The sequence below is a fragment of the Papilio machaon genome, chromosome W (genome assembly GCF_912999745.1).
Source record: "Papilio machaon chromosome W, ilPapMach1.1, whole genome shotgun sequence".
NCBI classification, from domain to species: domain Eukaryota; kingdom Metazoa; phylum Arthropoda; class Insecta; order Lepidoptera; family Papilionidae; genus Papilio; species Papilio machaon.
In genome coordinates, this window is record NC_060015.1 from 5,023,587 (window position 1) to 5,048,393 (window position 24,807).

The window sequence follows — 24,807 nt, forward strand, 5'->3', positions numbered from 1 at the left end:
TATCAAATACCTGGAATGTAGTATCACAAATGCGACATTTAAGTTGCAATCTTCTATAACTGTGAGCATTAATCATATGGTCAGCTAACAAATTGCTGTCAACATCCTCGAAGCAGTGTAAACACATCATTAGACCCGTCTTTGGGTTAACAGCAGCCTCGGTTGAGTCAAACTCAATGGGATCATGATTGGTTTGTACACATTGAGCTAGTTCTAGTAGTGCCCTGGAATTAAAAAAAAGTTAAGTAGCTTATGTGTTTTCTTCCAGACTATGTACTACATCTTTGCTAAATTTCATCAAGATTTGTTGAGTCATTCCAGAGATACCTTTAAACAAACATCCATCCATCCAACCCATCTTCCATCCATCCATCTGAACATTCTTATTTATAATATTAGTAACATTAGGGTGTAAGGTTACGTAGATAAACCAGACTAAGAGTATATAACTTAAATAAACACCACAATTGTCATCACCTTTCATTTGTATGCAGTTTATGTGAACTTCGACTCGATTACAACGAAATAAATCTATCTCCTTAAATATAATATCGACGACCCCATCGAATAATCCCGTAATGCACGCTTACCGGGTTTTTGCTTTTCCGTCGAATTCGGCGTCTAAAGGTCCTATTACACATTGTGACTTTTTTTTATTTTTCTTAATGTTAATTACGGAGATAAAAAGTCATTATTGAAACAGATTTTTTTTTTATTTCCGGTATTATCATTTTTCCTTTATAGCACAGAATACGCCCGGAATACATGAATGAAAATTAAATACAATGAAGCTATAAAAATTAGCTTTGTTTTGGTATCTAAAAGATTCTTGTACAATAATTATTGATGAATAATTAAAGAAATACGGTTTTTTGTTTCTCCTGAAATATCGGATTTTTCCTATTATGGGGTTATTCGGTGGGGGCGTCGATATTTAAAAGTCTTATAGCCTGCGCTATAGGAATATTTTCCAATAATTTGGTCCTAGCGGCAGACTTGAGATGTAAAATGAGCTAATGTAATGACGTAATAGACTGACAAAATTTGTTCTCATTTTATATTATTCTGAATTGTCCGTGGCTCAGAAGTGTCGGTGGCTCAGGGGTTAAACACTTGATTTGCAATCTGCAGGTCCTGGGTTCGAATCCTGCAATGTACCATCAATTTTCGATTTACATATCGACACTAGAAAGCATAAACGCTGTAACCCTTATAGCAACCCTTACAGGGTTGCTATAAGGGTTACAGCGATTGAAATATACATTATTGACGGTCGAGTTGGCGATTGTATGGCGATCTTTTATGGCGAACACAATTATATCTAAGGACTTACTATCCAAAGTTTAAAGTTGCGGAGACTGGTAGTTTTTAATAAATAAAATCGTACTTAGGTTAGTTATTTTCACTACTTTTGACGTAACTTTGACAGTTTTATTTTATAAGTGGTCAAAGATTTTTATTTTATACAGCCATAAGTCATGTATGCTACTAAAATAAATTAAAAAAAAACATATGAAATAGGCAGAATTTGATTCCCTAACAAAAGAAGTTTGCAACGTCTCCGGCGCTATGGGCTGCTCCCCCTCCGCGCCTCCGGCTTTTCATAAACACTCTAGGGGTAGGGCAGAAAGTACCACGTGGTGTCGGGGTTGACTGATTCGGTTCTGTGACTCATCCTTACAATCCAACCTTACAATACAAATTTACAAAGAATTTAATACCACAATGACGCCACGCAACTGAAAAACCGTTAATAGATAATGCCAAAGAGTATGTAAACATTTCGCTAGTATACTATGAAATGGTTACATACTCTTTGCTACTTCGTAGTTTTGCGTTCCGTGTCTTCAAAATTATGAAATAATTAAACAATATAAATGTCAGATTTTTATTATTTTTAATCAATTTAAGATAACATTTCGCAATAAAAATTAAAATAAATAATATGTTTGGTTTAAAAAACTTTAATCGAATTAAATAGAGTATTTTTTTAATTTATTTAAGCAGCATACATGACTTATGGCTGTATAAAATAAAAGCCTTTGCCCATTTTTTAAATAAAACTGTCAAAGTTACGTCAAAAGTAGTGGAAATCTAACCTAAAATACGATTTTATTTATTAAAAACTACCAGTCTCCGCAACTTTAAACTTTGGATAGTAAGTCCTTAGATATAATTGTGTTCGCCATAAAAGCTACAATCGCCAACTCGACCGTCAATAATGTATATTTCAGCCGTTACAGCGTTATGAACATTTATCCGGCGTTTGCACGGTGAAGGAAAACATTGTGATGCAACCTGCACATATGAGTGAATTCCACCCATCATGTTGTCTCCCGAAATGACTAAATATTTGGCCTTACCAAATGGAGGTCTATAATCTCTGCCTACCCCTCTGGGTGTCAACAAAAACTGGTTACAGTAAAAATTCTGAACTTGAAAAGATTTGAACTAGCACGTACCATCTTTCCATCACATCACCAAGTGGGAAAGTCATCAAGGATTGATTTATTCGTAAAAAATGTGTGTACTAACATTGTATTATATTCTTCATCGTCATCCTCCTCATTGGTAGTTTCCGCCTTCAACGAAACTTCCAAATTATATCTATCCATGGCCTGAGCCGATGTATCATTTTGTATTGTTCTCTCCAATGAATCCGTATCGGAATCCATCGTTCCTTATTATAATAATCAATCATACATATTAACTTATCAATTAAATAGTTCAAAGAACTTATAAATAATTTTAACAGCAAAACAAATAACAATTTTTGACAATTCAATCCATTGACAATAGATTATTTATAGAGCGAAACAGATTTACAATGGGAATGTCCATAGACAATTTAGGTTAAAGTTACCAGTTAAATACTCTTATGCTCCAAACTCAGGAGAATACGACGAGATAAAGAAATTCAATAGCCGCGTACCCACCTAGCGCACAGGCTCACGCGGCAGCCTCGTGAGCCAATGCATCGGCTGGTGTGGACGTGCCTCGGCCTGCCTCGGGCGCGCGTTTCCTCGACTGAGCACGGCTCGGCCCCGATCCATCTGTTGTCGGTAAACTTGACGCGCTCAAAGGTGCCTCAGTGAGCGCTGTGCGTTAGGTGGGGACGGTTATGTTTTGGCTCGCGCGCGAAGCTACTTCAAGTTTTGTCTCTTGCCGTGTTTGTCTTCTGTAATTTTGATATCATGGGCAGTCAGGAGGAGTCCAGTAGGTTTTTTTTGATACGTGACTGTTTTCGTTTCTTTAAACAATAAGCAGCTAGGAAAATAGCTGTAGCTGAAAATACACGACTGTCCATTACGAATACTCGCGGACTTATGATGGCTCAGCCTGCCTCGCGAGGCGGCCACGGCCACGCGGAACAAAACTACTGAGGCTGCCGCAGGAGCCATCGCTCGCGATCCGGACACCGAGGCTGCCGCGTGAGCCTGTGCGCTAGGTGGGTACGCGGCTAATTAAACATGTGTTTGACATATAGGTAAAAATACAAAAATAACTCATTTCACTTGGCAAGGTCGATGTATCAAGCTGAACACCGACGACGTATGACGAGTGTTCCGGAGACGTAACTTTGGTCTTCTTTCCCTTCCCACCCTTTTCTTAACATGAGGAAAAGATGGGGAGGGACAGTGGATTTGATGGAAGGAACATATAAGGTGAAATACGCCCTATCTGTGCATCTCCTCCGTAGATTAAAGGTAAGGCAATGCGTCTGTACTTTCAAATGTCTATTGGCAGCGGCGAGTTCAGGTAGCCGCTTGTTCGTTTACCACCTTGTTTTATATGCATATACGCAACAAAATAATGTTTCACATTGAAACGCACTTAATAAAAAACCAAATTCTTAACTAAACAATTTATATTTGTCACTTCTTTCGAATGCTTTATCTATTACATCGCATACCTTAATGAAATCTTGTTTTTCGCAATAATTGTACTTTTTAGCTAGCGGTGTCCATTTTGAAGTAAATCGACTATCAGAAAAAAAAGGTTCCACTGTTTGAATATCTAATGTTTCTTTCGGAAGAGGTAAAACTAGCCTGGAAAGATAAATACAATTCCATATTAACATTCAAACATGTACCGATTATTTTATCTATTTATTGAAATATAAAAGGTTAACAATATCAACTACTGAGTTATCCTAACGAAACGTAACTACTAAGTTATCCGAGATCATATACGATATACCAGTATATGTAAACATTTTGACTGTGGGATCTCGAAATTTCATAAGCTATAATTAGGTTAAACTATATAGAACATTGAAACTAGAGTTCACACAGTATACAATGTAGCTTAAGGTAACTTATTTAGTCTATAATTTATTTCAATTACCTAGTAGCGTGTAAGAACATCCTATGTGGAGATATATCTTGTCTATCACTGTACGTATAGTCGCCTAAGATTGTGTGACCTATAGCTGAACAGTGCACCCTTAACTGGTGACGACGACCTGCAAAATTAAAGTAAATCAAATTACGAGAATGATAGCATATGTAATGTAGAAATAATTGTACATAATTTTTTTTTTTATGGCAATAAATATGTTTCCTTCTGCTCTTTCTAAAATAACATTATGTGTGTCACAAAAAATGAAAAGCATGAACATATATGTATAACTAACCAGTTAAAGGCTTCAAGAGCACCACAGTAACAGGATTGTCTTCGTAATGTCCTGACTCAAGTACAAGTAAGCGAGTCTCAGCCGATCTTGGAGAACCACATGAAGCTGTTGTTGTTTCAGTTAATGCAAGCATCTTGTGACTGATATCTGGTGATGTCCGATCAGAACCTGTTTGATGTTCAAAGGGAACCTGATAGAACAGTGTCGTACTACAAAATCTTATGAAATAGCATATTTATAAGGCATTACAAGATAAATACATTAGAGATTAAATAAATAAGCAAAGGTGGGCATTAACTCGTTAATCCGTTAATCGTTAATTAACGAAGTTAACATTTTCCTTAACGGACTAACTTTTAAGTTAAATTCAAAAAGTGTTAACGCTCTAGTTAACTTCCGTTAAATTCTACTTCCGTTAATTTAGTCCGTTAATTGTTACAATAGACACTTATTGACGTGTTGTCATTTTATTCAAATTATGCAACAGGCTACATTCGTAAGTTCGGCTATGTTCGGCGACCGTCAGCGAGTTGAATGGTGAACGAGAACGAAAGAGAACGAGAACGAGCGAGTGTGATGCATGTTATACAAATACAATACACCGAGCGGCCGGGATAGACGTGATCAAAAGAGTACCACAGAATCCTTGTTAGAAAATAGTGACGATTTAAACAAACTTACCTTTTTTTTTTTTTTTTTTTTTTTTTTTTTTTTTTTTTTTTTTTTTTTTTTTTCAGAGGGGAATGCTTTATGCATACTCCGCGCCCCGGGGGAGGCGCGGTAGTTATGTGGGATTCTCTTCCAGATGGGAAGCATACCCACTAAACCCCTCTGTTCCTCCAACGCATGATGGAGGGGCTGCGGGCACGCTTTCGCTTTCGTCCGCAACCCCGCCTGCGCCAGCTGCCGAGGCAGCTCCCACTACAGGGGAGAAACAAACTTACCTCTATCAAATATTGCGAAGTTTAGGCGCTAGACACCTTCAAAGTTTATTTATTATTTCACATTTACACAAATATCTCGAAAAGTCTTTATTACATTTTATTCACATTTAAACTGGTTTTTAGCCGACTTCAAAAAGAAGGAGGTTATCAATTCGACTGTATTTTTTTTTTTTTTTTTTTTTTTATGTGTGTTACCGCGAAACTCGGCCCCTGGTGGTCCGATTTTGATAAAAATTATTTTAATCGAAAGGAAGTGCTTGCAGGTGGGTCCCATTTTTTTGTTTTTTTTTTAAATAACTAGAAGACTAGTAGATTTTGAATATAGCTTCAAAATTTGTTGCGGAAATTAGGGACATTTTTGCTTTCAGCGCTTACGTAGGCTAAACTATAGGACCTACATAAAAATGATGTATGGCGATTTGTAGCTCTTTAAATGTGCTAAATAAAAGTCCGCGATAGCATATATCTATATTTTATAGTTTTCTCACAATAACCATTGTTTTCTTTACGAAACATTAATTAAATTCATGCCCTATTTCCGACGCTATTATTCAAGTTCAGTATTAACCCTTATGTAAATAAACATGTTCATTATCAAGAGAATTTAATGTAGATTATATTTGCAATTGAAACTATATCATTCTGTCTAATAGTTTAGGAGATATCGTAAGAATAAAATTACGCGGAAACGAAAAATGCTACATCGCGTTACAATGAATAGCACAAATTTGCTTTCTGGGCTTACGTAGGTCAAACTATATGACCTACATTAAAATGATGTATCGAGTAATTATAGATCCTTAAATTTGCTAAATAAAAGTCTCAGGTGGCATATATCTATCATCTATGGATGTCTCACAAAAACCATGTTATTATGAACAAACTTCGATTAAATTGCACACGAAAAACAGCGTCGTAAGCTTACGGCGCTATTATATTATATTCGATATGAATCCTTATCCAAATAAATATGTTTGATGGCTAGAGTATTAAATGCAGATTACATTAGCCTTTAAACTATGTAATTCTGATCAATAGTTTGGAAGATATTAAATTATTAAAAACTACGCGCATTCGAAAAATGCTACTGCGGCGCGCGGCTGGACAAAATTAAAGGCACGCTACGATGTATTAGTTCGTTAATTTTCAATTTGTATACCGATTTTGATAATTATTTCATTGTTTAAAGGATAAGTGGTTATCTGGTGTATTCTAAATTAGTTGAAGTACACACATATTAAATAGGAAAGTCCTTTTCTTTATTTGTCTTATTTATGTCCTTATACGTATTAAGGAAATTTGTAATTAAACTTCAAATTCACTAAAAATTGAGAAATAAAACAAACATTTTAAGAAAAAAAAATAGCCGACTTCAAAACAAAAAAAAACTATGTCAAACAAAATGCGCTTAAAAGTAACTTAAAAAAAACAATTTCAAACAAAATGCACTCAAAAGTAACGTAAAAAAACAATTTCAAACAAAATTCACTCAAAAGTAACATAAAAAAACAATTTCAAACAAAATGCATTCAAAAGTACCATAAAAAACAATCTCAAACAAAATACACTAAAAAGAAACAAAATAATGTCATGAAAACTTCTTTCTTTCTTTCTTCTCTCTTTCAAAAACCCTCTAAACTCTAAAGAAAGTTCTCTTCTTTCTTGTAACATGTCTATATTGTATAATTATTGTTATTTTGGAGTCGGTTTCGGCCTAAGTAGGGACATAAACGTAAGTATGTCTAATACATCTCAAATATAAAATGTCACCTATTTACTTCGGCCGACACCGACTGCGAAATAACAATAATTATACAATATAGACATGTTACAAGAAAGAAGAGAACTTTCTTTAGAGTTTAGAGGGTTTTTGAAAGAGAGAAGAAAGAAAGAAAGAAGTTTTCATGACATTATTTTGTTTCTTTTTAGTGTATTTTGTTTGAGATTGTTTTTTATGGTACTTTTGAATGCATTTTGTTTGAAATTGTTTTTTTATGTTACTTTTGAGTGAATTTTGTTTGAAATTGTTTTTTTACGTTACTTTTGAGTGCATTTTGTTTGAAATTGTTTTTTTTAAGTTACTTTTAAGCGCATTTTGTTTGACATAGTTTTTTTTTGTTTTGAAGTCGGCTATTTTTTTTTCTTAAAATGTTTTCATTTATTTAACATCACTTTTTTTAGAACAAGACTTTGTTATAAAATCAACATAACGTTCGAAAACACTTTACTCTTAATACAATAATTGTTATACGTGAGACGCAAAATCTATTAAAAAAGATAAACTCTACGTTGAATAGCAATCAAAATAATCGAGTGTGCATTACTCTTCAACGTCGTACCTAAAATACAACTAAACTTTGTTGCAGACAAAAATGTTTATTTTAATGTTGGAGTTTAAAGACAACAAAAAATATTAAAAAAAAAATTGTTTATGGTTCATTTGAAAAAGCGTACAAATAGGATTTTTTGTCATTGCGTAGATAAGAAACAAACAATGAAAAATAAATTTAAAAATTCGAAAGACGAAATGTGCACGCAATAAACGTTCCTCAAAAACAAAAGGGATTTAGGTGTTTATTACCGTCGTTTGTTTTTTTGGGGCTTCTTCATAGTATACGAAAAATAATTTTAACAACAACAAAAATATGAACAAAAGATCAAATGGACAGCCGCACAGAGAACGCGATAACGAACTCGATGGATTTATGGCCCCAACCCTTCTAATGGTCGGGGATGCACGTGCGCTGCGCAAAGACAATAGCGAACATAATTTGTTTGTTTACAAAAAAAAGTATACGACAAAACGAGAAAGAATGAGGAAAAAGATAAAATAATTATGTTAGTGAAATAATGTTAAACTTAATATATGAAATGTCGCCACAAGTGACCTTTACAAAAAGACATCGATTTTTTTACGTATATCGAAAGTTTATTTTAAAATTAATCGAATGTCGTTGAAAATAATTCAAAACATATTCTTCCTAATTAACTATAACGATTTTATAGGTGATAAGAAAAAGAGAAGACATCACCCGCGATCGGTTGTTTTCGTTATGTTGTGTAACTTAACTTGATTTAACTTATAACAATAGATCGGACGATAGATCATTAGATGATAGAAGTTATCGAAGGCATCTCAGTTGTATAGTTTGATGCGTTGAGATGTATCACTGGATTGGTTATATAGTTTATTTATCAATGTTATAATAAGTTTCCTCTGATGTTAGAAGTTTTATTAATAAATCTATATTAATAAATAAAAAGTACGTAAAAAATGATGTCTGTTCGTGGGCCCTTAGCTAAAATAAAATAAAAAAATATTACCAAATTATACATAAAATTAAATGTTCAGTTGTTGGAGTATGAGCAAATTTATATCCGGGTGCAAATATGTAGTAACAGATAAATGTAAATACTGCACAAAAGTTTTGATTGTTTTCTTTTGAATATTACCACATGTCTCATTTTTAATTGAAAATTTGTGTTGTCTAAATTTAGTTAGCTATCTAATTCCGTGACGTCAGATTGTCGATAAAAAAATTGACTGAAAAAGTAAATTGTCCATCATTGTCAGCGTAGTATATAAGTGTGTGTAACTAGTGCATGCTATGTCAGTATTATGATACAGGCATTAGTACATCGCTCCTATTGTCTAAATAATATTTTAGTATATTATAGAACTAAACTAAAGATAGGATTAGCGATCGCACGAGATTTCGTAAGCGCAGTAAAAAAATAGCCTAAGTTCTATTGAAAGTCTCGACAAAATCGGTCCATACGATTCGGAGTTTATTCATATGGCCATTTCCCGCTTGCGCCTTATACTCATAATATAAACAAAAATTAACTTTAACTGTTAACTTTAACTTGCGTTAAATTTTCGTAAATTAAACGCTTTAACGATTAACGAAGTTAAATTTTTATTTAACGAATTAACGATTAACGAAGTTAACTTTTTGATTAACTGTGCCCACCTATGTAAATAAGCTTACCAACTGGATACTTTATATCACAAATTTCGAAACTTAAATGTCCTCTAACAATCGCTAGGTAGTACTTGTGTGTTAGTCTCTTCTCGAAAAGTCTACCAGCGGTGGCAGCTGCATTTTTATTCAAAGCCAAGCAGAGAACGCCGCTAGTGGAGTAGTCCAGTCGCTGAACAAAATGTAGTGGATGTGCCGAATTCGAGCGATGAGAATCTCGTTCTGCTATGTGACAAACGACTGTATTCTAAAATTGGAAAAGTCTAGATTATCATAAAGATTTACAAATAAATAAACGATCTCGATTTTTCAAATCAAGTACTTAAAATAAAAAGGGCAAATATTATCAATTAGTGGTGGCAACACCAAATTTCAATGTCAAGTTAAAATGTTGATGGTTGTCGCTGACGTCGTGACTTCTCATGGAACCGTTCGAAGAGCACTCAATCGCCTATGCCTTCTTCCCTCCCCGGAAGAAGACCTATCTTGAAGGATGTCTCCTTCAAGGCCCCGGAGGATGTCTGCGCCAAACTTCACGCACCTGGCGGAGCGGCGCGGGAACGTCATTCAATTACTCATTCTTGTCATTCTATTCATTCCTTTCATTCTCGCACTCACGCGCTAACATGTAACACTACCTTTCAATAAAATCGCATCTAACCTAATTGCAAGCAGTTTTTTATTTCTTGTTCTATACTGAACAAAGTGGCGACCGTGACAGGACCTGCAAAAGCCAGAAAAAACTATTTCGAAGTTTGAAACTTCTTCGCCGAGTGAAGGACAAATAAAGGTCATCAGCACGTGCATCCGTCCAGCTTTCTACACCTTCTTGGAGGACTACAAAGGGGCTGCGACTACAGCGGACCACGCGCAACTAGACTTCCTCACGCCGGTCTACATATCAACCAGTCATCCCGAAGGAACCTCATGCCTACGTGGAAGTCAGCCAGCACCGCCTATTGGAGGGAACTGCCTTCTTTTTGTTACTTCCTGCCTTTCTCAAGTGAGCCCGTTCCTTTTCTACTTTCCTAATTGCCTTGTGCTTTGATTTGCAAACAAATATTTTGGCTTTTCAGTGTTTAAGTGATTTAAAAAATTACGCTAATTACGCTCATATCTAGCTATAGTCAGTGTCTAAATTATTGAACAAATTTAAATTATCAAATTGCTATATTCATCTATGATCAAAGTTGAAAGTCATGCCGCGTGCGCATTTCTTTGTGACCCATTCATTCATTCATTCTAATAACTGCTAAAATCACGCTTGCATTACAGCGTATTTCGCTTTATTTATATTGCTCTTCGCTGCTTATCAGCTTATTTCATTAAATTTAACGTTAAAATAAATTCATTTTGCCCATTTTTATATAAAATTATAGAAACCCATCATTGATAAAATAGATAAACGCGCTTTTACCGCTAAGAATCATCATATTTCCTAGTAAATCGTAAAATTGCTTCAATCGTTTTATTATATCAATTCCAGCCATTATCAACGCATCGGACAAACAACAGTCGACTCGCGTGACGTCACCCTTTGTCTACGTGTATGCAGCTACCTGTGCTCTTCACTCCAGTGACTATACGTGCGTGTGCGAACAGTCGCGCGAGGCTGCGGCTGACTACGAAGCGAGGAGCGTATCGTATGCAATTTTAACTTACATTCAACTTTAATACATTCATTAGTTATTTTTTATTTCATCGCAATGTCTACAGAAACCGAATCTAAAGAACTTAAGGTTCTCAATATTAAACGTAGCAATATAAAAGGACGTTTAACTAAATTTAAGAATTTTATCGATAATTTAAAAACTTCAGAATCTATTTCAGATGTAGAATTAACTGAGCTTGCGATGAAATTATCTAGAATTGAAGCTTTGTTTATCGAGTTCGAAGAGTTGCAAAACCAAATAGAATTTTTAAACATTTCAAATCAAGAAATTGAATTGACTACTCGCGATATTTTTGAGCAAGACTTTGATCACTACATTTCTCTGGCTCAAAATATAATAAAAACGTATTCAACTTCCAAGTCGGCTAATTGTGAAATTCATTCAAATTCTTCAAATCATTCTAATAATTCTTGTCAACATAAGGATGATTATGAAACGCTTGGTTTTAAATTACCTATAATAAAAATACCGAGTTTCGATGGAACATATTTCAAGTGGTTGGAGTTTAAGGAAACATTTAGTTCTTTAGTTCATGAAAATTCTAAAATTAAAAATATTCACAAATTCCATTATCTTAATTCTTACTTGGAAGGTGAAGCCGCCCGTGTCATTAGTAACTTAGAAGTTTCAGATCTTAATTATTCACAAGCCTGGCAACTCTTATGTGAACGCTTTGATAACAAAAGACAATTGATCAACAATCATTTAAAATCACTTTTTAATTTTGAATACATCCGCGAGACTGACAAGTCACTTCGTTTCATCACTGATCACATTACTAAAAACTTGCTCGCCCTCAGTACACTGGGCCTACCTACTGACAAGTGGGACGTTTTAATAATTTACATAGTTACAGCAAAGTTAGACAGTGCTACATCTTTTAAATGGGAGGAACATAGGAATAATCTGTCCGATATACCTACGCTTAGTGACTTCTTTGCATTCCTAAGAAAACGTGCAGATATTTTAGAAATTGTGCATCGCAATAAACAAGAAAAACAAAACAAAATTAAATATACAAATTCTACTGCACCTAACAATAAGATGCAAACGAAGTCTTTTGTAGTTACTTCTAAAGACGCTGTTTCTAATTCAAGTAAAACTTTCGAGTGTGCATATTGTAAGGGTAACCATCGCCTATACGAATGTTATTCATTTAAGGCCAAGTCACCAGAAGATAGGAACTCAATAGTAGCAACATTGAAATTATGTAAAAATTGTTTGAGATCAGGTCATGTTGCTGAGAACTGCAAGCTTCCAGATTCTTGTCGATCTTGTAAAAAACGTCATAATTCTGTCTACGCATCACTCGTGACTAACTTCAGGGATCATATACGGCCATCCTATTCGTCGGCGCGCAATGATGTTTATGCATTAACACCACTACGGGGCGCCACTACTTCTAATACTTAACTACCATTCTTAACACTTAACGTTGTTTGGTGATTACAAAAATTTGTAAAATTTTAATTACACGAAGATAAGCTATCTGAAGAAGTTTCATTTCAAATCCAAACATAAATTTGGACCTTCATCGCCGGAGGCATCAAAAGGAATCGTCGCGACCAGCATAAATCGGACGCTCGATACCAGCAGCATCATCATCATCACCAGGCCTTGCATAAAACGGTCAGGTCAGTCATTCTTTCTAATCCTTCATATTTCCTTGTATTCAGTGCTTCATTTGTGTTAATATTATTTGTGTGATCATGAAATCGTAAAGAAATTTAGTTAATAACAAGTCGCATTATTATCGGTTACCCTCAATATATATAAAGTTTGTTGTAAGTATTTGCCTCTGTCTTCCATCAACTCATAATGGCTAAGAATAGCGATGATATCGTTAGGGAATTAAACAAAAAAAGGGGAATTGTTCGGGGTAAATTAACACTATTCATAAAATATGTAGACTTTAATAATTTATAGACACTTTAATAATTTATTTAATGACATCTAAACTTGATCCATCAACCGAGAGAGAATGGGAGACACATAAGAGTACAATTATTCATAGCCAAACCCCACCTACCAATCGATTATCACTCGATGATTTGATTACTTTTCTTAAATATAGGGCTGACGTATTGGAAACTATTAATTTAGCACACAGTAAATCGATAAATACATCTGAGGGTAGTGCCAAAAAATCACACAGCTTAGTATCGACACAAAATAAACAACATAATTATAATAATAGTGTTAAGTCTAAACGTTCTCGTAATTGCATTATGTGTCACGCTAATCACCCGTTATATTCGTGTGATTCATTTTTTAATTTATCTATAAAAGATAGAATAAAATTCATTGATGAAAATAAATTGTGTCGTAATTGTTTACGCGCGAACCATTCAATTAATGAATGTTGGTTCGGTCCTTGTAGGTTATGCAATAAGAAACATAACAGTTTAATTCACGACTCTAATGACGGTGCGCAAACATCGGCAACTGTTGTGTATGATTCGCGTGCAACGCCACAGGACGCAACTAGTTATAAATCCACAAACACAACAACATTACATTCTGCTTCACACACAACGCATCAAAGTACAACTCATTCATTATTAGAGACCGTACTGCTATCCACAGCTTTAGTGGAGGTTGCAGATAAGAATAATCGTTTCCACACTACACGCGCTTTATTAGATAATGGTAGTCAACATTGCTTTATTGCAGAGCCTTTATGTAAAAAACTTAATCTTAATTTAATACAGTCCTCTGTTCAAGTGTCCGGAGTAGGTAACTCTGTCACTAATTCCACACAGTCATGTGAAATCAACTTGAGATCTAAGACTTCCCAATATAATACGCGCCTTAATTGTCTAGTTTTGTCTCAGATCACAGCTAAATTGCCATCTTTAGGTTCAAAATCACTCATAAATGTCCCTGACAATATACAGTTAGCGGATCCCGATTTTTATTCGCCGTCAGAAATTGAAATACTAATCGGAGCGGATAAATTCTGGGAATTATTAAACGACGGCTTAATTAGACTAAGTAGTGGTCCATATCTGCAGAACACTAAGTTGGGTTGGCTAATTTCTGGTTCTTTGTTACATGTAAAAACTTCACGCATTAATCGAGTTCAATGTAATTATTCGCAAGGACTAGAAAAACAACTTAGGCAATTCTGGGAATTGGAAGAAATAGTTCCACAACATAAATACACAAAAGACGAATCCTTATGCGAAACACTGTTCGTGCAAAGTACATATCGCGACAGTACGGGACGGTTTTTTGTGCGCATTCCATTAGCGGAGCCTAGTGACACACTGGGTGATACTTATACACTCGCATTAAATAAATTTCTCGCATTAGAACGAAAATTAGATAGGTGCTCGCCTGAATACAAAACATTATATTGCGATTTTATGAATGAATATTTAAGTTTTTTTTTTTTTTTTGGACGGTTTGCCGTACTGGGCACTTCTTGCATGGCAAGAATTTTTATATCTAAGTTGCACTGACCTGATTGTCACAGTTTTCCAATCTTTATGTTTCGGCAGAACCAATGATGGTGCTGTTTTTATACTGTTAAAATTTCCTAAACCTTTCCTATTTATTTATTTGTCTGATTTTCTACAATTTTATTTTTGAATTTTGAATTTCGTATTTAATTAGTATTGATCTTGTTTTTTATTTTCCAGACTTTTTATTTTAATTAAATATTTTTTCTCCAGGTATCTCCGGGTCATATACAGACGCAGCGGTATCTCCATTTCACACATGTGGACAGCGAGGCCAACGTGACTGGTAAGTATTTTTGCACGTGTTTTTATTTTTATTTTATCAGGGCGTACTCCGGTCTTTTGAGCGCACGATACGTCGTGGTAGGCCATTTTGGTGTGCGCGATCAGGGCTGCGAGGCAGCCAGGGAAAAATGGTCCCACCCCCCTCTGACTCCCTAATATTCTAATGAATATGGGTAGTGAGGGGGGCGGTGCAAATCCGGTTTTAGACCTCCAATCAGAACCGAGTTCCATCTGGATTTTTGTCTCCAAGGGGTCCCTGAGGCTCAGAGCCGCGCGTTTCGCCCAACGGTTGGAATTAATAACTGGGATTTGTTCCCCACCATCCGCCATCGATCCACGGGTGCAGAGGGCACCACCGTGAGTATACCAACTGCACCCGCGGCTCGCGCCGAAGGTGGGGACGCCTCCGCCATTTAGCCAGCGCGGCTCCGAGCGCTCAGGGATCTCCCCAATAGCCTTCCCGCAACCCTTCTCACCATCACTTTTTCTCACCAGACTGTTCGTGCGCCCATTGCCACCCATCTGGACAACACCGATGCAGGCCCGATGTGCAAATCCGCGCATTTTCCGGAGGTAAGAAACGCCACCCTCTGCACCCCCAGGGTGAGTAGGGACGGCTACTCTGGTCCAGTCACCAGTTTTTCGGGCGACGGCCGCAGTGCTCTTTGTGAGGGTTTGAGGGTTCTTAAGATCCCCAAACCGCCACCAAACACCGCGACCGCCGGCCTTACCAGTTCTGTTCCGGCCGTCCCTCTCTGCACCACCCTGGCGCTGCGGAGGCCGCCGATCCACCTCACCGAACCGTCGTTCAATTTGCAGGCATAGCCCGCACCGGTGCTGCCCATCTGGACGGACGTGTTCCACCTTCCTACACTGTGACGGCCCCGCCGGGCATTTGCCTGGTTTTGTATCACCGACACCGCCACGGCGAAGCCCTCAGCAGTATGCTATTGAGGCACGTGCTAACCTGTCCCATTTCTGCCTGATGGGACAGTCGCCGCTGAAAGCAGCGTGCCCCGCGCCCCGTAGCCCGGCCAGGTCGCAATTCCTGCAAACCGGGTCCCTTCCGTCTGCGCGGGAGGGGCAATCCGCACGCTCGTGCTCCCCCCCGCACAGACCGCAAAGGTCCATGGTTTCTTTGCAGGTCCTGCGGCCATGGCCGAACCCGAGACAGCGAGTACACTGCAGCAGCGGCGACTGATCCTCGGCCGTTAGTCCCTGTATGTCAATAAATATGGTCCTCGCCTCTACCATTCTGCGCCACATCTGTGGGGACACCTGTAGGACCGTATGTGCCTGGTGAGGATTTCTCGCCTTTTTTCTGTAGACCTCTTTGACCCTAAAGTGATCAGGGTCCATGTCCGCCCACAACCTTTTATTCTGGACTTTTAGGGATTCAATTATGTCCGCTTCCGTGTTGTAGGCGAACATGTTCCTGATGATCACTCTAGGGTCTCTACTTGCTGCAGGTTCCGTTTTTAGGTCGCTGTTGGTCTTAAGTCGACCTTCCATTTTTTCAAATTCTGGCTTATTTCCGCAACTTATAACAATTTTCCCATCTCTTATTTTTCTTATTTTATCAATCTGTATCCCTGACTTGCGGGCATCTAGGGCCTTTTTTACTTTATCAATGACATTCTCACTTGTGTCCATGTCTACATTAGAGGATACGATCAGGGCGTGGCTGGGTTGGCCTGACGAGAGGTGGGCCTTAGATGTTTGGGCCTTTGCCGTTTCGGCATACGTTACGGCCCCGGGGCCTTTAAAGGCCTCTAGGGCCTTTCCGGTCTCCCTTAAGGTTTTTCCGTTTTCTTCCACTCTCTCGCCGACCTCCCCGACCCGTGTCCCGACCGTCTCCACTTTCCTGCTGGTTTCCTCTATTTTCCTGATTACACACTCTGTTATTTTATCGGCGCCCTCTTTTTCTTGCTTTGCGGCCTCTTCCAGTGTTTTGTTTGTTTTTTCCACGTTTGTCTTTATTTCCTTTACTGTATCCATTAAGCCTTCCAATTTTTTGACATTTCCGCACAATGCCCTGTCCGGTGGGTATTCGTCAAATCTACTCATTACGTCTTGATTAATCATGGTCTTTATCGACTCCGTGTTTGTAATGAGTTCCGTTAGTTTAGTTTCTATATCCTGTCCACTTTTATTCCGAGCCAACTCTTCAATGATCTTGTTCTTTTCCTCTATCTTTTCCTTAATCTCTTTTTCTTTTTCAGACCTCAACTGCTCCAACCGGAGTTCCAGCCTACGGTGCCGGGCGTCTATCTGGAGGACTATCTGGAACAGCCCGGACAGGCTGTCCAAGACGCCCTCCTTGATGGACGACTTCAAATTTCCTGATTGCCCCAGTTGGATCTTCGCAGCCTGAAGCAGCCTGTTGGCCCGGGTTATGGGATTTTCTTCTTGTTGGGAGGTCTGCTGTGGCTCAGCTCGCGGCTGTGTCATGGCGGTACCTCTCGGCTTTTCCTTGCCGTCGTCCTTGCATTCCTCGTGTGCGATGGAAACGTTTTTTACGTTTTTGCCCATCGGGAGAGGCATGATTTCTCAGGTTAGTACAACCCAAAACGAAATTTTTATTCTAACCTAACCTATTCGCCACCAAAAGGGGTGGCGGTCAAAAGACTGAAATGAAAATTAAATAAATACTTAAAATAAAAATCGTAATGTCCCAATAGAGGACAGTCGGACAACACAAACGAATAATGATTATTTTTATAGGTCTTTGACCGGTCTATTTTTAAAACTTAAAACTTAATTAAATTGTTTAAACTTTCGTGAGACATCATAATTAATTAATTAAGAAACGGCTTAATGTTAACAACAACAGTGACTCATCAATTTTGAACTCGTCGACATCGCCGTCGCCGACGCACGCAACGGCCACTGCGCCCCCCGCGCCCGCCGCCCCCTCGAGCCGCGCGCTACGCGCTATGGCCCGCAGTGCGAGACGCGACGCGACCGCGAAGTCTTCGGATTAAACACTCGCCCTGAAGATGGACCCCCGATGGGTTCGAAACTAGTCGGTGCCGTCACCGGACGATCAAACGTGAGTTAAGCCGTTTCTTAATTAATTAATTACTTAAAACTTAGTATGACTACTTAAAATTTTCTAACTCTAGGGTCCCAATAGGGGAATAGTCTTGAAATTTAGATTTAAAAACTTAAAATATCTAGGTGTCCCAATAGGGGACACTGTCCTAATATACTTAAAATTAACCTTAAAACTAAGTAGCACTCGATTGTGCAGCTGTAGATTCCGCAAAGTCCCAAATTCTCCAATTAATTTTGAGAAAACTCAAAATTAGGTCAATTTTTATTTTGTCGTAGGTACTTGTAATTTTCACGGACCGATTTCTCCGATCCTATCTGTCCAAATCCTATCGAGTTTGGTGTCAATGTGTTCAATGAGGGGAACGCCTTGGTACCACTCTCGATCCGCCCGGACGTATACTTCCGGAATGGGACCGTCCGGAAAAATTTTTCTCCGTTTTTCCCGTATATCTCGGGAAAGAAAAGTCAGAATTTTCCAAATGCGTTGTCAATAGATGCGGAGTAGCGGAATCTACCGGAAAACTTACTCAGCGAAAAAATTTTTCTTGTTAAATTTTTGACCACCGAATTTTTTATGAAAAAATTTTGAAAATTGAAAATTTCCAAAATTTTCTATGACGACCCCTGGTTTTTCCAATTCAAAAATGTTCTATAATTTAGTCTAAATGTATCCTGGGGCTTAAATTATTTTTAGAGTCCGAAATAAAATTTTTATTAACAAAAAACCAAATTTTTGGAAAACTCAATTTTCCAGGTGTAAATTTTGAAAAATCGAAAAGTTTTCTTTTCTTAAATAACACTATTCGGGGTCCTCTTTCGTCCTACAAACTCGGTTTTCTGGATTTCCCCGTAGAACACTGACCTCGTGGCCACGTGTTTCCGGAAAAACCTTAATATTTCCGCGCGCTTTGGCGGGAAAATTTTTCTGAAGGTACCGTTTTGTAGGGCTCTCAGAGACGCGTCTAATGATATTTTTATTTATATAGGTCGCAGATCTTGTTTCGGAGATATTCAATTTTGAAATTTGGAAAAATTTTTGAAATTCGATATCTCCGTCAATTTTTGAGTGCCCCGGACTTTGAAAGTTGGGGGTTGTCCTACTCAACGTCTTCTTTCAGATGACACCAAGAGATCAAAAATCGGTCGATGCGTTTAGAAGTTGCAAGAAAAAGTAAAATCTTTTTTACCTTGTATCTCCCCCGTTTCCCAGGGGAAGGAAGGCAAACTCACCCACCTTGTAGAGGGCGGGGAGGAGTATCTAGCCCACCAATAAAAATGGTAGGTGCTCGCTTTGAATTTCGAGCAATTTCACTTTTTCCACTTTTTACTTCACTTTTTCTTGAATAACTTTTCACAGGGAAGTGATATCGAAAATCCGATTTCACCGGCACCTGCGCCTCGTCAGCGCGCAACTTTTGATGTATCGCACGACACTTTTGCTCACAAAAATCCTATTTTCAAGATTTTTCGAGCGCGGAGCCTCCTAAAAACGATCCGACCGCGCCGAGAGCTCGAGCGCTACGAATATTTAAGTTTAGGACACATGAGTCGAGTCTCTCAGTATTCGTCGCCATATTATTTCCTACCGCATCACGGTGTTTTACGAGAGCACAGTAGTACCACTAAACTTAGGGTGGTTTTCGATGGAAGCGCAAAATCCACATCTGGAAAATCGCTTAATGACATCCAATTTATCGGTCCTAGTTTACACAATGACGTTTTCTCAATATTATTACGTTTTCGTCAATTTAGATTTGTTGCATGCGCTGATGTCGAAAAAATGTATCGACAAATTAATATTCAACCCGATCAAAGAAATCTACAATTAATTCTGTGGCGTGAAAATAAATCGGACGATCTCGGTGTATACCAACTTAATACCGTGACGTCCGGTACCGCGTCCGCTCCTTATCTAAGCATTCGATGCATAAAACAGATGGCGTCCGAGTGCAACGATGACGTAATAAAGCAGATAATAGATGAAGATTTTTTTGTAGACGATTTGATAACAGGACATGATAACAAACAAGTTTTATTAGACATTTGTACCAAAGTTAGTGACGTTTTAAAATCAGGTTGCTTTCATTTGAGAAAATGGATGTTTAATTCAAAAAATTCAGCCACAGAGCAAACAAAAGAACTATTGTTAGGTGAGAATTGTTTAACTAAAACTTTAGGTATTGGTTGGCAAAATAATTTAGATTTATTATATTTTACAACAAAGATCGAGCATAACGTGACTCATGTCACTAAGCGCGTTATTTTATCTGTTATTTCTCAGGTTTACGATCCTTTAGGATTGTTAGCACCTTCAATTATAATCGCAAAAATACTTTTACAAAAATTGTGGCTTTGTAAATTAAGTTGGGATGAGCCTATACCTAACAATATTCTGTTAATATGGCAACGTTTTATTCATACGCTTCAATATTTACAAAATATAAAAATTCCTCGCCATGTAAGAGGATTAGATGTAACATACACAGATTTACATATATTCACGGATGCGTCACAAGATGCATACGGTGCATGCGCATACATTAGCACGTATAGTACGTATAGCACGTATAGTGATAATATACCGGTGACAGTAAGACTGCTTTGTGCGAAGAGTAAGGTAGCACCGATTAAACCAGTTACTATCCCGCGACTTGAGTTATGCGGCGCTTTAATTGGCGCCAAATTATACCAAAAAATAAGTAAGTCATTAAGATTAACATTTGACAATGTATACTTTTGGTCTGACTCAACTATTGTCATAAATTGGATTAAAATTTCACCTAATTTATTAAAACCGTTCGTTCAAAACAGAGTAGTACAGATTAATGAGTTGACTGGTGAATTGCCGTGGTTACATGTTGCTGGTAAAGAAAACCCGGCTGACCTTTTATCACGTGGAGTCACGCTTGATATACTCCAACATTCGGATATCTGGTGGCACGGGCCAGCATTTTTACCTGATAATAAATCAAATTTTACTTGCAATAACAACGAAATTATTGATTTACAAAATTTACCAGAAATAAAATCAAATATTAATTCATTATTTACACAATCAAGTGAGACTAGTATTTTTAATTTTGAACGTTTTTCTAATTTTAGTCGAATGATACGTGCCGCTGCTTATTTGTTACGATTCATTCATAATTCGCGCCTTAGTGATGAGTCACAGCGTAACTTCGGCCCGCTCACGTCTGATGAATTAAATAAAGCAACTTTAGTTTTGGTTCGCATAACACAACATATGTCGTTTCCGGATATTATCAATGCGTTAGATAAAAACTTAGAAATTAAGTCTATGAGAAACATATCTAGTCTTAATCCATTTCTAGATTCCGATCGCATTATTAGAGTAGGAGGTAGATTAGTGAACTCGGAAACATTTTCTTATAATAAAAAACATCCGATATTGTTATGTTCTAAACACACATTTACTCGCTTGTTATTTGAATTTGAACATAAACGTCTACTCCATGCTGGTCCTCAGTTGCTTTTGGCTACTCTAAGGGATAATTGGTGGCCACTCAAGGGTCGTGACTTAGCCAAGCAGACAGTGCATAAGTGCGTTACATGTACTCGTCAGAGAGGAAAGGCCTTATCAATAAAAATGGGTAACTTACCAATCGAAAGATTAGAGCCGGGGTATCCATTTATACGTTGCGGTGTGGATTACGCAGGACCTATGGTCATATTGAATCGTAAGGGAAGAGGTTCGAAACTCGAAAAATGCTATATTTGTCTATTTATATGTTTCACAACTCGGGCAGTGCACTTAGAGTTAATTACGAGTCTTAGCTCTGAGGCGTACTTAATGGCTTTAAAAAGGTTCTTATCTCGTCGTGGTAAGCCTGCGCAGATCTTCTCAGATAACGGAAAAACATTCGTAGGCGCATCAAAGGAATTTTCAAAATTTTTAACTACATGTGAAAAGGATATTTTAAATTTCGCTTCAAATGAAAACATTAAGTTTAGTTTTATTCCTCCATATTCACCACACTTTGGTGGTTTATGGGAGGCAGGGGTCAAGTCGGTCAAATACCATCTTCGACGTGTAGGGAATGTAAACCTTATTTATGAGGAATTTTCTACATTATTAACACAAATTGAAGCCATCCTAAACTCCAGACCCATGTATCCCATGTCTTCTGACCCAAACGACCTACTTCCTCTCACACCAGCCCATTTCCTGATTGGCCGACCGCTCGTTGCACCTGCAAGCGAAGATCTCACAGCTGCAAACACTTCACGCCTGGTCCGATACGAGCGCATCGAGCAACTACGACAGAACTTCTGGAAACGCTGGTCGCAGGAGTACATTGCTGAGCTCCAGACTAGGACTAAATGGCAGAACAACACCGACACCATAGTACCCAACACTTTGGTACTCATCAAAGATGAAAATGCGCCACCACTCAAATGGCGCCTTGGTCGAGTCATACGCACTTTCCCTGGAAAGGATGGACTGGCACGCATAGCTGACATTCGAACAGCTAACGGAGTGATACAAAGATCGTACCCCAGGATATGTCCACTTTTTAAGGAGGAGTATGAATCATAACTTCTCATTCTTCTTCTTTCATCATCGTTGGAGGCATTTGCTCCAAGGCGGGGGGCATGTCTACGCATCACTCGTGACTAACTTCAGGGATCATATACGGCCATCCTATTCGTCGGCGCGCAATGATGTTTATGCATTAACACCACTACGGGGCGCCACTACTTCTAATACTTAACTACCATTCTTAACACTTAACGTTGTTTGGTCATTACAAAAATTTGTAAAATTTTAATTACACGAAGATAAGCTATCTGAAGAACTTTCATTTCAAATCCAAACAATTCACTTTTACATATTATTAAAGAATGTGAAAATTCTAGTGACAGCGTTCCGTCTACTCAATCGGTAGTAATGTCCGTCTTGTCTTCTACTGAAGTGTTATTGTGTACAGCCAAGGTTTTAGTATCTAATCCCATAACTAAAAAAACTATTACAGTGCGAGCCTTACTTGATTGCAGGAGTCAATCTTCTTTTATAACCGAGTCGGTCCAACAACAATTGAGCTTGACTCCTCAGCCTTCAAACGTTAATATACTTGGTATTGGTAATGCTCAAGTCAACCTAAATACAAAAAGATGCATTTTACAATTACAATCTAATAATAGTTCTTTCAATGTAACAATGAGTTGTTTAGTTTTGCCTGTGTAGGTGACCTTCAACATTTTTCCAAAAAACACTCCACAGTTACACATACACACACTTACATAACACACATACACACACACACATAAACTCAGGTGCTTGACGAGTGGTCGACGTCGCGCGTGACAACTAATTTTATTGACCTCTGATTGGTAATTTCAAAATTGCAACGCACAGCTGAGCGGGGGTCACTGACCGGTTTTGCACACGCACCAGACTTCAGTGGAGTTTTTACAGTGCCGCGATATACCACGCCGCTTACGATTTCTCAACCCGTACTTTGTTTCTCGAACAGTGATATTTCTCTTTCTCCTGTTACTTTTACTTTTCTTCTCTGTGTTGTACTCTCCTTCTATTTATTTATTGGTGTGTGTACGAGTGAGAATAAATTGTGTTGTGAATAACGGTTGCATCATTTCGCTACCTCACACCCTCACATCACCACATCTCTCACCTTCCACCACACCACATTGGTGACCCCGTGGAACATCAAGATGAGCAACACCGAGGATGAATTTCAGGAGGCACGAATTTTGCAAATTGAATCTTCTGACCATGTATGTAAGGTTGGAATTCGCATACCACCGTTTTGGCCGGAGGAACCCGAGATATGGTTTGCCCAAGTGGAAGGTCAGTTTAGCATTGCCGGCATCACAAGCGACTCGACCAAATTAAATTATGCCATTGGTCAGCTGGGAAACCTATACTCCAAAGAGGTCAAGGATTTAATTGTCAATCCACCCTCCACCAACAAATTTGAAAAATTGAAATCGGAGCTGATTAAAAGACTAAGTGCATCAAAAGAAAAGAAGTTGACGCAGCTGTTGATGCATGAGGAAATGGGTGACAGGAAGCCGTCACAGTTTCTTCGGCATCTCGAAAGCTTAGGCGGATCGCAAATCTCAACCGACTTTTTGAAGACAGTTTGGGTCAGCCGGTTACCTACCGGCATTCAGACGGTTTTGGCCGGACAAACTTCGACCACAATAGAAGAGATGGCGGACATAGCAGATAGGATCAATGACCTGGTCCCCTCGACACCTCAGGTGGCATCAACCAGCCGACAGAGTGAGAATGTTGACTTAGCCAGGGAGATCGCTGCTTTACGGAAGGAGGTCCAACAGCTGGCCCTCAGGCAACGAAGTGGCAGATCAAGAACCAGGTCCCGACTACACGACCGTCAGCGCTCGTCGTCGAGATCCCAGTCCAGCTACCGGCGACACCCAGTCTGCTGGTACCACTTTAAATTCGCCGATAAGGCGACAAAGTGCTGCCCCCCATGTGACTTCAAGTCGGAAAACTCCAGAGGCAATCGGTAATGACGACCGACGATTGCCCTTCTTCAACTGGTCGCCTGTTCGTCACCGATCGCAAATCCAAGACACAGTTCCTGGTCGACACTGGGAGCGACCTCTGTGTCTTCCCGCGGTCGCTGCTGCGAGAGCGTCGTGCCCGGACTACGTATCAGCTAAGTGCCGCTAATGGTTCTTGTATAAACACATATGGTTATGTTCATTTACAACTTGACTTTTGTTTACGTAGAACTTATAAATGGCGTTTTGTTG

General features: G+C 38.3%; 2 protein-coding genes and 1 long non-coding RNA gene across 3 annotated transcripts in view; 1 reads left to right on the top strand and 2 right to left on the bottom strand.

Moving 5' to 3' along the window:
* Window positions 1-9: 9 nt before the first annotated feature.
* Window positions 10-2,610, bottom strand: LOC123723356. The gene is made up of 2 exons (XR_006756715.1): window positions 2,536-2,610; window positions 10-224 (listed from the first exon to the last, which is right to left on the bottom strand). It is a non-coding gene; the product is annotated as an uncharacterized LOC123723356 (long non-coding RNA).
* Window positions 2,611-3,853: 1,243 nt separating this feature from the next.
* Window positions 3,854-24,807, bottom strand: part of LOC123722970 (RNA pseudouridylate synthase domain-containing protein 1-like) — a 35,756-nt gene continuing 14,802 nt past the window's right edge. Inside the window, exons 2-5 of the mRNA XM_045685518.1 lie at window positions 9,573-9,810; window positions 4,637-4,804; window positions 4,348-4,465; window positions 3,854-4,049 (exon numbers count right to left, since the gene is read on the bottom strand). Coding sequence (XP_045541474.1) covers window positions 3,854-4,049; window positions 4,348-4,465; window positions 4,637-4,804; window positions 9,573-9,810 — 720 coding nt within the window. The remainder of the gene's footprint in view (window positions 4,050-4,347; window positions 4,466-4,636; window positions 4,805-9,572; window positions 9,811-24,807) is intronic.
* LOC123723351 lies at window positions 14,551-22,850 on the top strand. The gene is made up of 4 exons (XM_045685931.1): window positions 14,551-14,616; window positions 19,571-19,759; window positions 20,660-21,459; window positions 22,189-22,850. Exons 1-4 carry the CDS (start codon window positions 14,605-14,607, stop codon window positions 22,598-22,600), a joined length of 1,413 nt encoding a protein of 470 aa, XP_045541887.1. The 5' UTR covers window positions 14,551-14,604; the 3' UTR covers window positions 22,601-22,850.